Below are 14,094 nucleotides of genomic sequence, written 5' to 3' on the forward strand. Positions count from 1 at the left end.
GAAAGCGTCACTACTTACATCGTGATGGCAGACGGCCACAAACGATGACCACTTGCCACCGGGGAATTCACAATTCCAGGATGTTTTTCATTTGCTTGCGGAGTTATTGGAAGTTACTGTGATGGATTCAACCACCTTATCAATAATTCACTCATACCCAGGGCTGACCAAACAGCTTCTGATTCCTTCATCTTCCATTGAAACAAACAAACATGCACGGCCTTCACAAATAGAACTTCTCCAAGAAAGTGACAAAGGAAGCAGCGATAGCATTCTCCACGGTCACAGCTAAGCAAAGAGGCGAGGTGACACATTTGTCAAAGCTGTGAAGAGGGTCCCTGATACCATCGGCTGTTGTACAGTCCACATGCTTCAAGCCACAAGACATGCTCTGGAAGTGTGTGATGTGTTTGGGAAAGAACTCATGTGTGCTTCCAAATCCCAGATTAAAGAGCATGGGGCTCCAGGAACACCTGAGTGCTGTTTTTGAAACCATGCAAAATCACAGCCAACACAACTGAGCCCACAGCAGTAGGAAAACATTTCGAAATGTTATTTAAAGTGCTATTATATATAACGAAGGGTCCATAGTGAGATGTCTTGGAGTTTATGAATATTTATTATAGTACATTCTTGAAAACAAAAAAAAAAAATTAAGTCCAATACAAATGAGAAACAGATTTATAAGAGTCAGTCATATGTTTACATTATGCAAATTGTAGTTAAAGACCTATAACCAGAATATTGTTAAATGCCTAAAAAGGGGGTAGTGGGGCAGCTGATTTGTGAGCATTTTCTTAAAATGGGCAAACAATATTCTTAGAGTTTTTGACAATCTGTGCACTGAAGGGTTCATGTGGGTACATCTTGTTAACTTTCAGCGACTTGGTGGTGGAGTCACAGATCCAAGGTAAGATCAAAGGCCTGAGGTTCTCACAGCCTCTTCGCTCACAACAGCCAAGGCTCCACCAGACAGAGGTAGGAGACACCTTGAAACTTGACAGAAAGCGCTCACACACATCTCAGCTGCCTCCAGCCCTGAAGCAACGAGGAGGCTTTGCTAGCACGCTGAAAACTCCCACACAGCTAGCTAAGCACACTCGACTTTCACATTCAGCAGAGACAGAGGCCTTGAGGACGTTGCAAAATAGCCTGCCCCAGAGACCTCACCTTGAGCTTTGCCAAGCGCACCAAGCGGGGCATCCTCTGAGTACAGGTCCCAGACAGACATGCGGGTGATAGGAAAAGTCTATTTCTAAGGAAGATGGAAGGTGAATGAGCTCCCCCTCCTCCCCTTTGCAGATATAGTAAAAGGCCCATAACCACAAACTTCACCAGACACCACATCATCGAAGGAGAGCTGACCAATAGTATTAGTCCATTTTCACGCTGCTGATAAAGACCTACCTGAGACAGGGTAATTTGCACAGAAAAAGAGGTTTAATGGATTCGCAGTTCCACGTGGCTTGGGAGGCCTCACAATCACAGTAAAAGGCAAAAGGCAAGTCTTACATGGCAGCAGGCAAGAGAGAATGAGAGCCAACCAAAAGCCAATAAAACCATCAGATCAGCCAGGAGTGGTGGCTCACGCCTGTCATCCCAGCACTTTGGGAGGCCGAGGCAGGTGGATAACCTAAGGTCAGGAAATCAAGACCAGCCTTGCCAACAAGGTGAAACCCCGTACCTACTAAAAAGGAAAAAATTAGCTGAGCATGGTGGCACGCACCTGTAATGCCAGCTACTCGGGAGGCTGAGACAGGAGAATCGCTTGAATCTGGGAGGTGGAGGTTGCAGGGAGCCAAGATAGTGCCACTGCACTCCAGCCTGGGTGACAAGAGTGAAACTCCACGCCCCCCAAAAAATAAAAAAATAAAACCATCAGATCTGTAAGACCTATTCACTACCACGAGAACAGTATGGGGGAAACTCCCCTCATGATTCAATTATCTCCTACCAGGTCCTTCCCACAACACCTGGGAATTATTCAAGATGAGATTTGGGTAGGGACACAGCCAAGCCATGTCACCAATTAAGATGTATTATTATTATTTCTTATTAGGAAAGCAATACACAGTCATTGTAAGAGATCTACAAAATACAAGAAAAAATACAGGTAGAATAGAGGAGAAAATGTGTGCATAGGATTCAAATTAAATTGAGATCCCTCACTGAAATGGGTTGCTTCACCTTTTCTTAGGAAGCATGGACGGGCTGCACCCCACCTCACACTGCCCACTGCCAATGGCCCCCAGGACCCTGCCCCAGATGCCGTGGAGGCTTGTGGTGCCTCTTCTCCAAAGGACTCACTCTGAGGATCTGAAAGCCAGCCACAAATGGTCTTTCCATACACAGAGGAAGAATGAATGAGTTACAGATGAACTTCACCACCAGAGACAAAACCCCACCCAATCATCACCTTGCAAAAAAACCCTACCAGGCCCTAGCTGTGTTGTCTTAGGCCAGTTACTCGACCATTCAGAGACCTCATGTCCTTGTCTGAATGTGGGGGATGAGAATGGTCCCCTGGCTGCACAGGGCCATGGTGACACTCCAACAAAAGGACCCTACCCAGTGCTTCCAATTCTGTGCAGTGTTGCTCATAAGAACAGCAAACATCACCCTCAAAAGCAGCTCCAAGGATGGCCGCTGTGGGCAAGAGGCAGTTCTTGTGTCTTTAATACAAAATCAATATATAGGCCAGATGAGGTGGCTCACACTTGTAATCCCAGCACTTTGAGAGACCAAGGCAAGGAGGATCATTTCAGGTCAGGAGTTCAAGACCAGCCTGACCAACATAGTGAAACCCCATCTCTACTACAAATACAAAAATTAGCCAGGTGGTAGTGGCATGTGCCTGTAATCCCAGCTACTCAGGAAGCTGAGGTAGGAGAATTGCTTGAACCCAGGAGGCAGAGGTTGCAGTGAGCCGAGATCACACCATTGCACTCCAACCTGGGCAACAGAGCAAGACTGTCTAAAATATATATATATTTATATATTGAATAAACAGAAATACGAATGCACTGTTGGATCCCTAAAAGCTGAAAATAAATCAGTTCTGCTTTCATGTTCTTCCAAGTTTGGCCTATGAGCACAACCATCATCTCCTGGGGATTTGATTCCATCCATTGTATATGCTGAAGTCAAGATGCCTGTTTTTAAAATCCATTAATAACCACCAACCTGTTTTTGTGTCCTGGGGATTAACCAAAACCAGTATCTTGTGTTGAGGTTCATCACGGTGCACAGTGCAAAAGTAAACAGATGAAGCTTCAAGTTTCACCTGAAAAAAATCACAAAATGACTATTTTGTTATTTCATCATAATATGGGCATGGGAAGTTACTTAACATTAATTAGCACAGTGTGCATTGAAAGAACTCTGTTGCACAGAACATGGGCTTAATTTGACAGAACACAGGCACCACAAGAATGGAAACCTTACCCATGCTGAGCTAAACACACAGGGAATTTCAAAAAGTTCTTCTCTCATTTCCCGCCCAGCGCATCTTTTCTTCCCCACGTCCACATGTCCATCTAGCCACACATATCGACCTAGGCTGCTACTTGTTGGCCAATCGACCTTCAGCTCTCCCTTCCAAACACTTCCTACCACCTTCTGGATCCCAATCCGCCCACCTTGGGTCCAGCTCTTCTCCCAGGGCCCCGGAGGCCACTATATGGACACAGCCTGGGACATGCCTGCCTCCACCGGGATGCCACTCGGGATGCCCTGGCTCAGTCCAGCAAGCAGTCTCAAGAAATGCACACCTTTGGCTGGGCGCAGTGGCTCATGCCTGTAATCCCAGCACTTTGGGAGGCAAGGCGGTTGGATCACTTGAGGTCAGGAGTTCAAGACCAGCTTGGCCAACATAGTGAAACCCCATCTCTATTACAAATACAAAAATTAGCCAGGTGGTAGTGGCATGTGCCTATAATCCCAGCTACTCGGGAGGCTGAGGCAGGAGAATCGCTTGAGCCTGGGAAGCAGAGGTTGCAGTGAGCCAAGATTGCACCACTGCACTGGGCAACAGAGTGAGACCCTGTCTCGAAAGAAAAGAAAAGAAAGAGAAATGCACACGTTCTTTGGTCCCTACAGGCCCAGTCCAGGCTCCCTGTCAGCCCTGGGACAGAAAAGCTCAACTCTGGGCACCTGTTTGTTATATGAGAGAGGAACCAGTATCTCTAATACTGAGATGCCCGAGAGCCTTCTCTCAATTACCTAGATCCAAAGCCCCCTTTGTGGTCATCAGACAAAAAGGTCAATGTGCTCTGGTACCAAGTCTGTTCTGAAAACCAAGGACAGGTCAGGTGCGGTGGCTCACGCCTGTAACCCCAACACTTTGGGAGGCCGAGGCAGGTGGATCATGAGGTCAAGAGATGGAGACCATCCCAGCCAACATGGTGAAACCCGTCTCTACTAAAAATACAAAAATTAGCTGGGCGTGGTGATGTTCACCTGTAGTCCCAGCTACTTGGGAGGCTGAGGCAGGAGAATTGCTTGATCCTGGGAGGAGGAGGCTGCAGTGAGCCAAGATCACACCACTGCACTCCAGCCTGGTGACAGAGCAAGACTCCATCTCAGAAAAAGGAAAGAAAAGAAAAGAAAACCAAGGACGGTATAAGAAAATTACAAAAGAACATGTTGGCTAAGCTAGGCAGGCAGGCTGCTTGTTAAAAGTTGATAGCAGGCCTCCACAGTTTCAGACAACAATTTCTTAACAAATCCTGCACCTTATAAATGTCTTGGTGCTTCTCAGTCTTTGGCATCACTTTAATGAAGAGTTCCCAAGCTGGCCCTCCCAAAGAGTTTGTGTGCAACATGGTTCATCCACAAGCTAGCTGTTACAGGCCATTAAACCCAACATTTACCAAGCATTGGATCAACATGGAAAGATAGTTGAGTGCAATAACTCATGCCTATAATCCCAACACTTTGGGAGGCCTCAGTGATCACTTGAGCCCAAGACTTTGAAAACAGCTTGGGCAACATAGTGAGACCCTATCTCTACAAGAAATAAAATATTAGCTGATGTGGTGACACATGCCTGGAGTACCAATTACTTGGGAGGCTGAGGTGGGAGGATCACTTGGAGCCTGAGAGGTAGAGGCTGCAGTGAGCCGTAATCACACCACTGTACTCCAGGCTGGACAACAGAGAGACCCTGTCTCAAAAAAAAAAAAGGAAAGAAAGAAAAAGAAAAAGAAAGATGCTTATTACAAACCACATTGTATTCAGAAAGTGATCTCACCTATTTCTTAGGAATTGCAAAAATACAAAAGCCAAAAGCAAACACATTAAAATGTTCACAGCAGTTAACTATGGGTGATTTTATTTTCTCTATCCTCTGTAACAGTTCCTAAATATTAAACAATGAGCATGTACTGTTTTATAATCAGAAAAATTGACAAGTATTAATATTATTGTATTTTCAATGTGACAGGACAATTTCAAGACTGAAAAAGGAGTTAATTGTCAAAAGGAAATATTTTTAGGACCAAAGTGAAATGACATGACATATCCTCAAACCACTTCTTTATCTTTTTGTTTCAAAAAACTTCTTTGCATTCAAAAAGAAGAGTTAAACCTTAGAAAAGTAATAAGGAGGTCCAATATCATTCCAAATTAGACTATTTCAACATCCTAAATGGCAGAAGACAGGTCCCATTTCTTTTTTTCTTTTTGAGACAGAGTCTTGCTCTGTCATCCAGGCTGGAGTGCAGTGGCATGATCTCAGCTCACTGCAATCTCTGCCTCCCGGGTTCAAGAGATTCTCCTGCCTCAGTCTCCCAAGTAGCTGGGATTACAGGCGCCCGCCACCACATCTTGCTAATTTGTTTTGTATTTTTATTAGATACAGGGTTTCACCATATTGGCCAGGCTGGTCTTGAACTCCTGGCCTCAGGTGATCTGCCCACGTTGGCCTCCCAAAGTGCTGGGATTACAGGTGTAAGCCCCCCACGCCCAGCTGAAACTTTCTTTTTTTAGAAAGTGAAAAAGCAGATAGGTATATAGTCATTTCACATTTCTATCACATTAAAACAACTTAATTTTAGTAGCTGTCTTATGTTTTCGCTAATAACACTAAAATTCTTCACTCACTGAGCATACTACATATTGGGGTGGGGTGAAAGTAATGTAATCCACAAATACATGTGAAATAAAAGCAGATGATAGAAACTGCCTCCTAATGTACTTCAGGGCTAACTCTTGTTATTCTACCCACTTCTGAGATGACCTAGCACCCCCACACTCCATGCCACCCTGCCCCTCACCATCCTGGCTCATTAAGACCCTAGCCTTGAACTAGCATTTGCCTTTTTTGCTTAACGGCCACTAGGGGGCGCTAGGAGCGTGTGAGGACCAGGACCTCCCTCTGCAGATCAAAAAAGTGGAGGCTTTTGATCACCAATGAGCGCTGGATTCTTCTGGGAGTGACTGCGAGCTAGTATCTCCAAAATCTCAAGGAAGCCATACAATTAACTGTACAAGTCATTGTTCTCATTGCCTCAGGAACAACTTCAGTGCAATGAAATAAAACCCTGTCTTTCTTAAGCAGCTTTGCCCCCCAGGTAACAGTATCTGGTAGGAGTGAAATTGTATCCATATAAAACAAGAAGACTGTCTCTTTCAACAGATCAGCCTCAAATCTGAAAAAAGAAAGGGGGGGGGCACTGACGTAGGTGTTACCCAAGATTTACATATACTCTTTACTTACTGCAGGGAGGGAAATAATGATCTTAAAAGTAACACAATTCTCTCCGGGCGCATGGCTCACGCCTATAATCCCAGCACTTTGGGAAACCAAGGCAGGTAGATCACAAGGTCAGCAGTTCGAGACCAGCCTGCCCAACATGATGAAGTCCTGTCTCTACTCAAAATACAAAAATTAGCTGGGTGTGGCAGCATACACCTACACCTTTAATCCCAGCTACTCAGGAGGCTGAGGCAAGAGAATCACTTGAACCCGGGAGGCAGAGGTTGCAGTGAGCCAAGGTCACGTCACTGCACTCCAGCCTGGGCAACAGAGTGAGACTCTGTCTCAAAAACAAACAAAAAAAAGTAACACAATTTTAATATTTCACCCACAATCTTACTGTTCTAACAAATGGTTTTCATTTCTCTCTCTTTCTTTCCAGTCCCTACTCACAATGCATAGAATTTTATCAGTGCTAAAAATCAAAATTGGTATCACTTCATTCCAAATCACAAAGTTTTGGGACTGAATCAAACCTTGGAAACTGAAGACCAACTAATCCTCTCATTTACAAATGGGGAAACTGAGGGGGCTGGGCAACACACACAGTATCTCATAACAACACTATAGGGTATGTATTGTTATTGTCCCAGGTCTAGAGATGACACTACCAAGGCCAGAGGGATTAAGATACTTGCTCAAAGTCACACGGCTAGTAAGTGAGCAGTAGACATTCACACAGGCTGTCTGGCTCACTGCCTGGCAGTTCTGGACTCCAGAATCCCCATGCATGATTCATTCTTCTTCTCAGGATGTGCTTACTCTAATATTCTCTCCAGAAGGGCTTTCTTTTCATCTATCATATTCTTTCAATAACATTCTACTCTGTAAATTAGATTTTACAGAGCTCTTTGCCAAGGAAGATCACACTTACCTGCTCCCCAGTGGGAAGACAGAAAACCTCGGACGAGGCCCCAGCTCCTTCCCCAAGTGAGGCGTAGCAAGCCAGGGCCGCTTTCCGATGCGCATCAGGGTCATCATCCAAAACATCTACTGGGTACACACCTGCTGGCGTCAAAGAGGCAAGAAGGGATGCTAGTTTAACTCTTTTGTGAAATGAAAGTAACTTATTTCTTGAGAAGTTGTTTAAAAAGTGAACGCTTGCTTAAAAAATTATGTTCACCTATTTTTTTCTTTTTTTTTTTTTTGGAGGTGCAGTCTCACTCTGTCACCCAGGCTGGAGTGCAGTGGCATGATCTCAGCTCACTGCAGTCCCCACCTCCTGGGTTCATGCAATTCTCCCGCCTCAGCCTCCCGAGTAGCTGGGACAACAGGCGTGCACCACCACGCCGGGCTAATTTTTGTATTTTCAGTGGAGACAGGGTTTCAGCATGTTGGTCAGGCTGGTCTCTAACTCCTGACCTCAAGTGATCCACCCACCTTGGCCTCCCAAGTGCTGGGATTACAGGCTTGAACCACCATGCCCAGCCATGTTCACCTATTTTTTTTAATTTTTATTTTTTTAGAGATAGGATCTGGCTATGTTGCCCAGGCTGGACTTGAACTCCTAGGCTCAAGTGATCGTCTCACCCCAGCCTCTGAAGTAGCTGGGACTATAGGCACATTACTATAGGCACATTGCAACATGTCTGGCTCACCTATCTTTTTAAAAACTTAAAAAAAACAGCAGCACAGCAGAAGGTACCAAAGAACATAGTGGACATTCCTGATGGCAGGGTTGGCCTCAACCCCAAGGAGATGAAGTGAGAGCCCCCTTAGACAGCTGTAGAGTCAGCCGAGAGCCAATGTAGACACGTTGGAACCCTGAGCATGAGACTAGCAGTATAGAACTTGATAACTTTGTCAAAATCCAGCTTGAGTTATTATTTTGCTAGCTTACATTGGCCATGAAGGTTCATGAGATTGTGCCAATTCTTCTGCTTTAATTGGGCTACTCTTTGTAAGACTCTGTAAGAACACTGCTAGTATGAATTCTAAAACTACACATCCATACACAGATGGGCGAGCATACATATTAATGTGCTGGTTATTCTTCAACTCTTCCTCTGCATCTCTTTACTCTTACTCTTTACCTTACTTTTGGGGAAAAATTATATCCTTGAATACTCAGACATTTTTTTTTTTTTTTTGAGACAAGAGTCTTGCTCGGTCGCCCAGGCTGGAGTGCAGTGGTGTGATCTCGGTTACTTCAACCTCGGCCTCCAGGGTTCAAGTGACTCTCGTGCCTCAGCCTCCCAAGTAGCCGGGACTACAGGTGTGCACCACCATGGCTGGCTAGATTTTGTATTTTTAGTAGAGCCGGGGTTTCACCATGTTGGCCAGGCTGGTCTTGAACTCCTAATCTCAAGTGATCCACCTGCCTCAGAATCCCAAAGTGCAGGGATTACAGGCAGGAGCCACTGCACCCAGCCAGCTCAAACAAAATTGATAGCATCCAATTTCAGCTGAGAAGCAGCAATCAGTTTCCCACTCTGCAGTGACCAACAATTCTAGCTGGCATGTCCCCAAGTGGGGATGGGGCTGTATCCCCAATCTGTGGACCCCACCTCAGCCTCCGATTCACCTCTTGAGCATCCCATAGGGGAAGGAGGTTGCTGCAGCAACTGCCTCCTCTTCCTCCTCCTCCTCCTCCTCCTCCTCCTCTAAGATAAGCCTGGACGTAAACGCCCACATCGAGCCCCTTGTGGAAAATCAGCTTCCCCCGCTTATTTCTGAAGCGCCGTTCCCCCTGCCAATCACTTTTCTGGAATCAAAGACTGCAAAAAGTGGCAAGTCTTCAGTCCACCAAGTATGCCTAGGAAGAATCTCACTGCTGGGAGTAGTTCCTGGAGGGGAAGGCTCCTAACTTTGGAGGATGTTAAGAGCTTCTGTGGACCAGGACACAGCCTCTGTAGAAGCCCAGCCTCCTTGTCCCTCACTTTCCAGGGTGAAAACATCATGGGCATGCAGAGTGGTAAATAAATAGCTGAGTAAACACATTTTCACATTCTTCCAGCCCCCTGGCCTGAACTGAACCTACAGGCCTTCCCTACTTCTGACTGGCCCCCAGTGCACAGCTTGGGAGCCAGATGGATCCACAATGGCACCCTAGTTCCTTACTCAGGGACCACTCAGATCTGCCATAAAGACCAAACAGAGCCTGCATCGCCTCTCTATCGCACTGACATTCATCCCTTAGCTCAGAGCCTCAGCATCTTTTTTTCTTTCTCTTTTTTTTTTTTTTTGAGACAGGGTCTTACTCTGTCACCCAGGCTGGAGTGCAGTGGTACGATTTCAGCTCACCACAGCCTCAACTTCCCAGGCTCCAGGGCTCCTCCCACCTCAGCCCCCTGAGCAGCTGGGGCTACAGGCACAAGCCACCATGCCCAGACAATATCTGTTGTTGTTGGTGGTGGTTTTTTGCTTTTGTTTTTTGTAAAGACAGGGTTTTACCATGTTGGCCACGCCAGGCTGGCCTCATACTCCTGAAATCAAGTGATCCACCGACTTCAGCCTCCCAAAGTGCTGGGGTTACGAACGTGAGCCACTGCGCCAGCCCCTCAGCATCTCCTAACAACTACCTGCTCCATCCATCCAGGCAGCCATCCGTCCATCCATCCATCTGCCCTCCCCCATCACCAATTAAAATAACAAAAGCAGCTGATGTTTTTTGGGCTCCAGTTGCCAACAAGATGCCGAGAGCTCCACATCCATGATCTCACGGAATCCTGCTTACCTCATTTACAGAAGAGGAAACTGAGGCATCTAGACGATAATGCCTGGCCAGCAAGGGCAACACTGGGTCATGAGCCCAGGTCTGATTTCAAAATCAGTGTAAAACAATCAGATTGTGCTACTGACCCAATTAAAACAGTTCCCTTTACCAAGTTCAAATGCCATTTAAAAGTACCAGGGGCCAGGCGCAGTGGCTCACACCTGTAATCCCAGCACTTTGGGAGGCCGAGGCGGGTGGATCACGAGGTCAAGAGATCAAGACCATCCTGGTCAACATGGTGAAACCCCATCTCTACTAAAAATACAAAAAATCAGCTGGGCATGGTGGCGTGTGCCTGTAATCCCAGCTACTTAGGAGGCTGAGGCAGAAGAATTGCCTGAACCCAGGAGGCGGAGGTTGCGGTGAGCCGAGATCGCGCCATTGCACTCCAGCCTGGGTAACAAGAACGAAACTCCGTCTCAAAAAAAAAAGTACCAGGTCAGGCCAGGCACAGTGGCTCACACCTGTAATCCCAGAACTTTGTGAAGGAGGATCGCCAGAGGTCAGGAGTTCGAGACCAGCCTGGCCAACGTTGTGAAACCCCGCCTGTACTAAAAATACAAAAATTAGCCAGGCATGGTGGTGCGCGCCTGTAGTCCCAGCTATTCAGGAGGCTGAGGCAGGAGAATCGCTTGAGCCTGGGAGGCAGAGGGTACAGTGAGTTGAGATTGCACCACTGCACTCTAGCCTGGGTTACAAGAGTGAAGCTGTCTCAAAAATAAATAAATAAATAAATCCAAGGTCCCTCCCCTGTAACACTCAGGGTGCCTTATGGCCCCGCTGCAGGGCTCTCTCTGCCTGTCCATCCTCGAGACCCATCTCAAATGCACCCATCACTCCTGAAGCCTTTCTGGAGCCCCAAAACAGAAGGGCAAGGACTCTGGGGAACACTGAGTCCTGTGTTCTGTCTAAGATAGGATAAGCATATGTGGGCCACATCCTCTGTCCTGCAGGACCCCCTAACTCACACCTCAACTCTGTCTCAGAGCAGTCACCCCCCACAACTCACAACAATGAAAGGAGCTGGGGCATGCGGAGTACCACACAGCTCCCCCGCCCTCCCCAGCCCACTATGAAGACCCCTTCCCATCCTTTTCCCATCCGAAGCACTTAGTCCATTTGGGTGGTTGTTCAACTGAGCTCTCTGTTCAAACTGCTATTCGTTTCAACTAGTTGGGCAAGTGGCTTCCCACAGTCTAAAAAAGATTCACTGAATGTTCAAAGAAATTCAGAAAAACAGGCCGGTTGCAGTGGCTCACACCAGTAATCCCAGCACTTTGGGAAACAGAGGCGGGCAGTTCACGAGGTCAGGAGTTCGAGACCAGCCTGACCAACATGGTGAAGCTCGTCTCTACTAAAAATACAAAAATTAGCTGGGTATGGTGCCTGTAATACCAGCTACTCGGGAGGCTGACGCAGGAGAACCACTTGAACCTGGGAGGTGGAGGTTGCAGTGAGCCGAGATCATGTCACTGTACTCCAGCCTCAGCCACAGAGTAAGATTCCGTCTTAAAAAAAAAAAAAAAAGAAAAAGAAAAACAAGGTGGAGAGAGGGTTGCTTCCACCTTGGGGCCCACATGCATACCGCATGCTCCTCCCACAAAACCAACTTCAATAGCTAACTCTCAAAACACACCCAGAAACTCCAGTGTTAAGGGGCAAGTGGAGATCTGGCTTTGATTGTCACTCTCTGTTGCTGGCCCTGTGTTCTGGGAAAGACGTTTGTCAGATCTGGACCACCCGTCTCTTGCAGCGAGGATGCAAGTTCAACAGAAGAGCATGATTAACCAGCCCCATGAAGATGCTGACCTTGGCCCCTTGTGAATTCACCTACCAGGGGGGTGCAAAGACACTGTGGTCATTTGGGTTTGCAGGGAGGGGGCACCTCACCCAAGACCATCAGGCCTGAGGCCTGGCTGCTCAGGGACCCAGAGAAGCTCCTGCCTTATTCCTGCAGGCGGCCCAGGATTGCCTGGCATCATTTCTGGTAACATGTGATCAGGAGAAATGCAATGAATCTTTTGCTCCTTCCACACCACGAAATCGCTTCCCCAGTAAGTTATGCTTCGGGGCCTGTTGGACTCCCTCAAAGAACTCAGTGGGCTGTACCCCAGGATACCCTCTGCCCCAGAGCTTTAGTGGCTGGCCACCCAAAAGGCCACAGGGACAGGGAATGTTCTCAGCACTGAAGCCACCAGGATCAGCAGACACAGCCCAGCTCCATGATCCTGAGAATGGGTGCAGCATCAGGTCCACCTCTGGAGAGCAGGGTCCCCGAGGCCACATAAATTAACCCTCCCAGACCACAGCAAACTGGGGGAGCGCTTAATGCTCATAAAGTCACGTGGCACACAGAGGCTTGTTTCCCTTTTAAAGATTGAAAGCAGGACGTAGTCCCCTGTGTCCCCAGGAAGGAGAGCCACAGAGCAGGCACCAGGGCCACCTCTCCCAGGCCTTCCCTCAACCCAGCCTGGGAGACAGGGACAAGGGGCGCCAAATTGAGGCCTGCAGCTCCAACCCACACAAAGGCCCCAGGCTGCCCAGCATTTTTGTTCAAATTCGTTTTCTTCCCTGAGGGATACTTCCCGCTTCCACGGATGTTTGGATTGGCTTTCTGGAAAACTGGGTGGGAATGAAAATAGGAGCTGCTTAAGACAGGCAGGGAGGAGGGGGGATGCAACATTCACTAGGAGGAAAGATTCTCTCCCCAGCCCAGGAGAAAGAAACCCCCACTCATTACCCAAGAGGAGGCCCCCTCCATCACCAACCCAGGAAGAATAAACACACACACACACACACACACACACACACACACACACACCCCATCCTGCCCTGCCCTGGGAGGAAGGAAGCTCCTCTCCCCCGCTCAGAACCCCCTCACTCCCCAGAAGCCCGCAAGGCTGAGGCTTAGGAAGTAAACAAGTCCAGGGGCTGGGGGCCCAGCCAGGCCGCCACACTCACTCTGCTGGTGACAGGAGGCACAGGCTTCCAGATGTGAAATGCTAAGAGGCTTTAATGGCTTCAACTGAACAGGAAATATTTTTCCAAAGCCAAAAGAATGTAATCTTTTCAGTACAATGTAAAATGCTTTTATGAAAAAGGCACACAGTCAAGACGATAATTCACTGCAGACTGTAAAGAAATTGAAACCCTCCAGCAAACCCCAAATTTAAGAATTCCCTTTAAGCATAGGTTGGCATAGTTACCTTCAAAACAAAAATGATGGTATGTCTTAAAGTGTTTTTAGGGAAAATATTTAAAATCATTCAGAATCTTTGTATCAAAGCTTGAGTTCTCACAGTTGCATCAATAGCGTGATTCACTCCCCTAGCCACTGCCTGTCCCATCAGCCACCACCACGCTGTGTCAGTCACTGCTGATTGGTCCAGCGAGGCCCAAAGTCTATGGCCCTCCCTAGCCCCTTTTGGTCCTTCCTATGTAAACTGCTATGACAACTAATGAAGACCTTGTAAGGGATCAATATTCTGCAAAAATCATTGATTTAGTATCACTTGCAAAATATTCTCTCCAAAGACTGCCTTACCCACAAAGGTTAGGAAAATCTTTTCATTTTAACAAAGGTAATTTTTCTCATACAGGCTCATTATTTTTTTTTTTTTTT

At 47.1% G+C, this 14,094-nt stretch overlaps 1 protein-coding gene across 2 annotated transcripts in view; it reads right to left on the minus strand.

Annotated features, from left to right (window-relative positions):
* FAM169B (family with sequence similarity 169 member B) overlaps positions 1–14,094 on the minus strand; it is an 87,171-nt gene that overhangs the window by 50,872 nt on the left and 22,205 nt on the right. For both annotated transcript variants that reach the window (XM_017518425.2, XM_017518419.2), the window contains exons 2-3: positions 7,632–7,762; positions 3,184–3,283 (exon numbers count right to left, since the gene is read on the minus strand). In XM_017518425.2, coding sequence (XP_017373914.1) covers positions 3,184–3,283; positions 7,632–7,762 — 231 coding nt within the window. The remainder of the gene's footprint in view (positions 1–3,183; positions 3,284–7,631; positions 7,763–14,094) is intronic.

The sequence above is a fragment of the Cebus imitator genome, unplaced genomic scaffold, assembly GCF_001604975.1.
Source record: "Cebus imitator isolate Cc_AM_T3 unplaced genomic scaffold, Cebus_imitator-1.0 Scaffold19, whole genome shotgun sequence".
Taxonomy (NCBI): Eukaryota; Metazoa; Chordata; class Mammalia; order Primates; family Cebidae; genus Cebus; species Cebus imitator.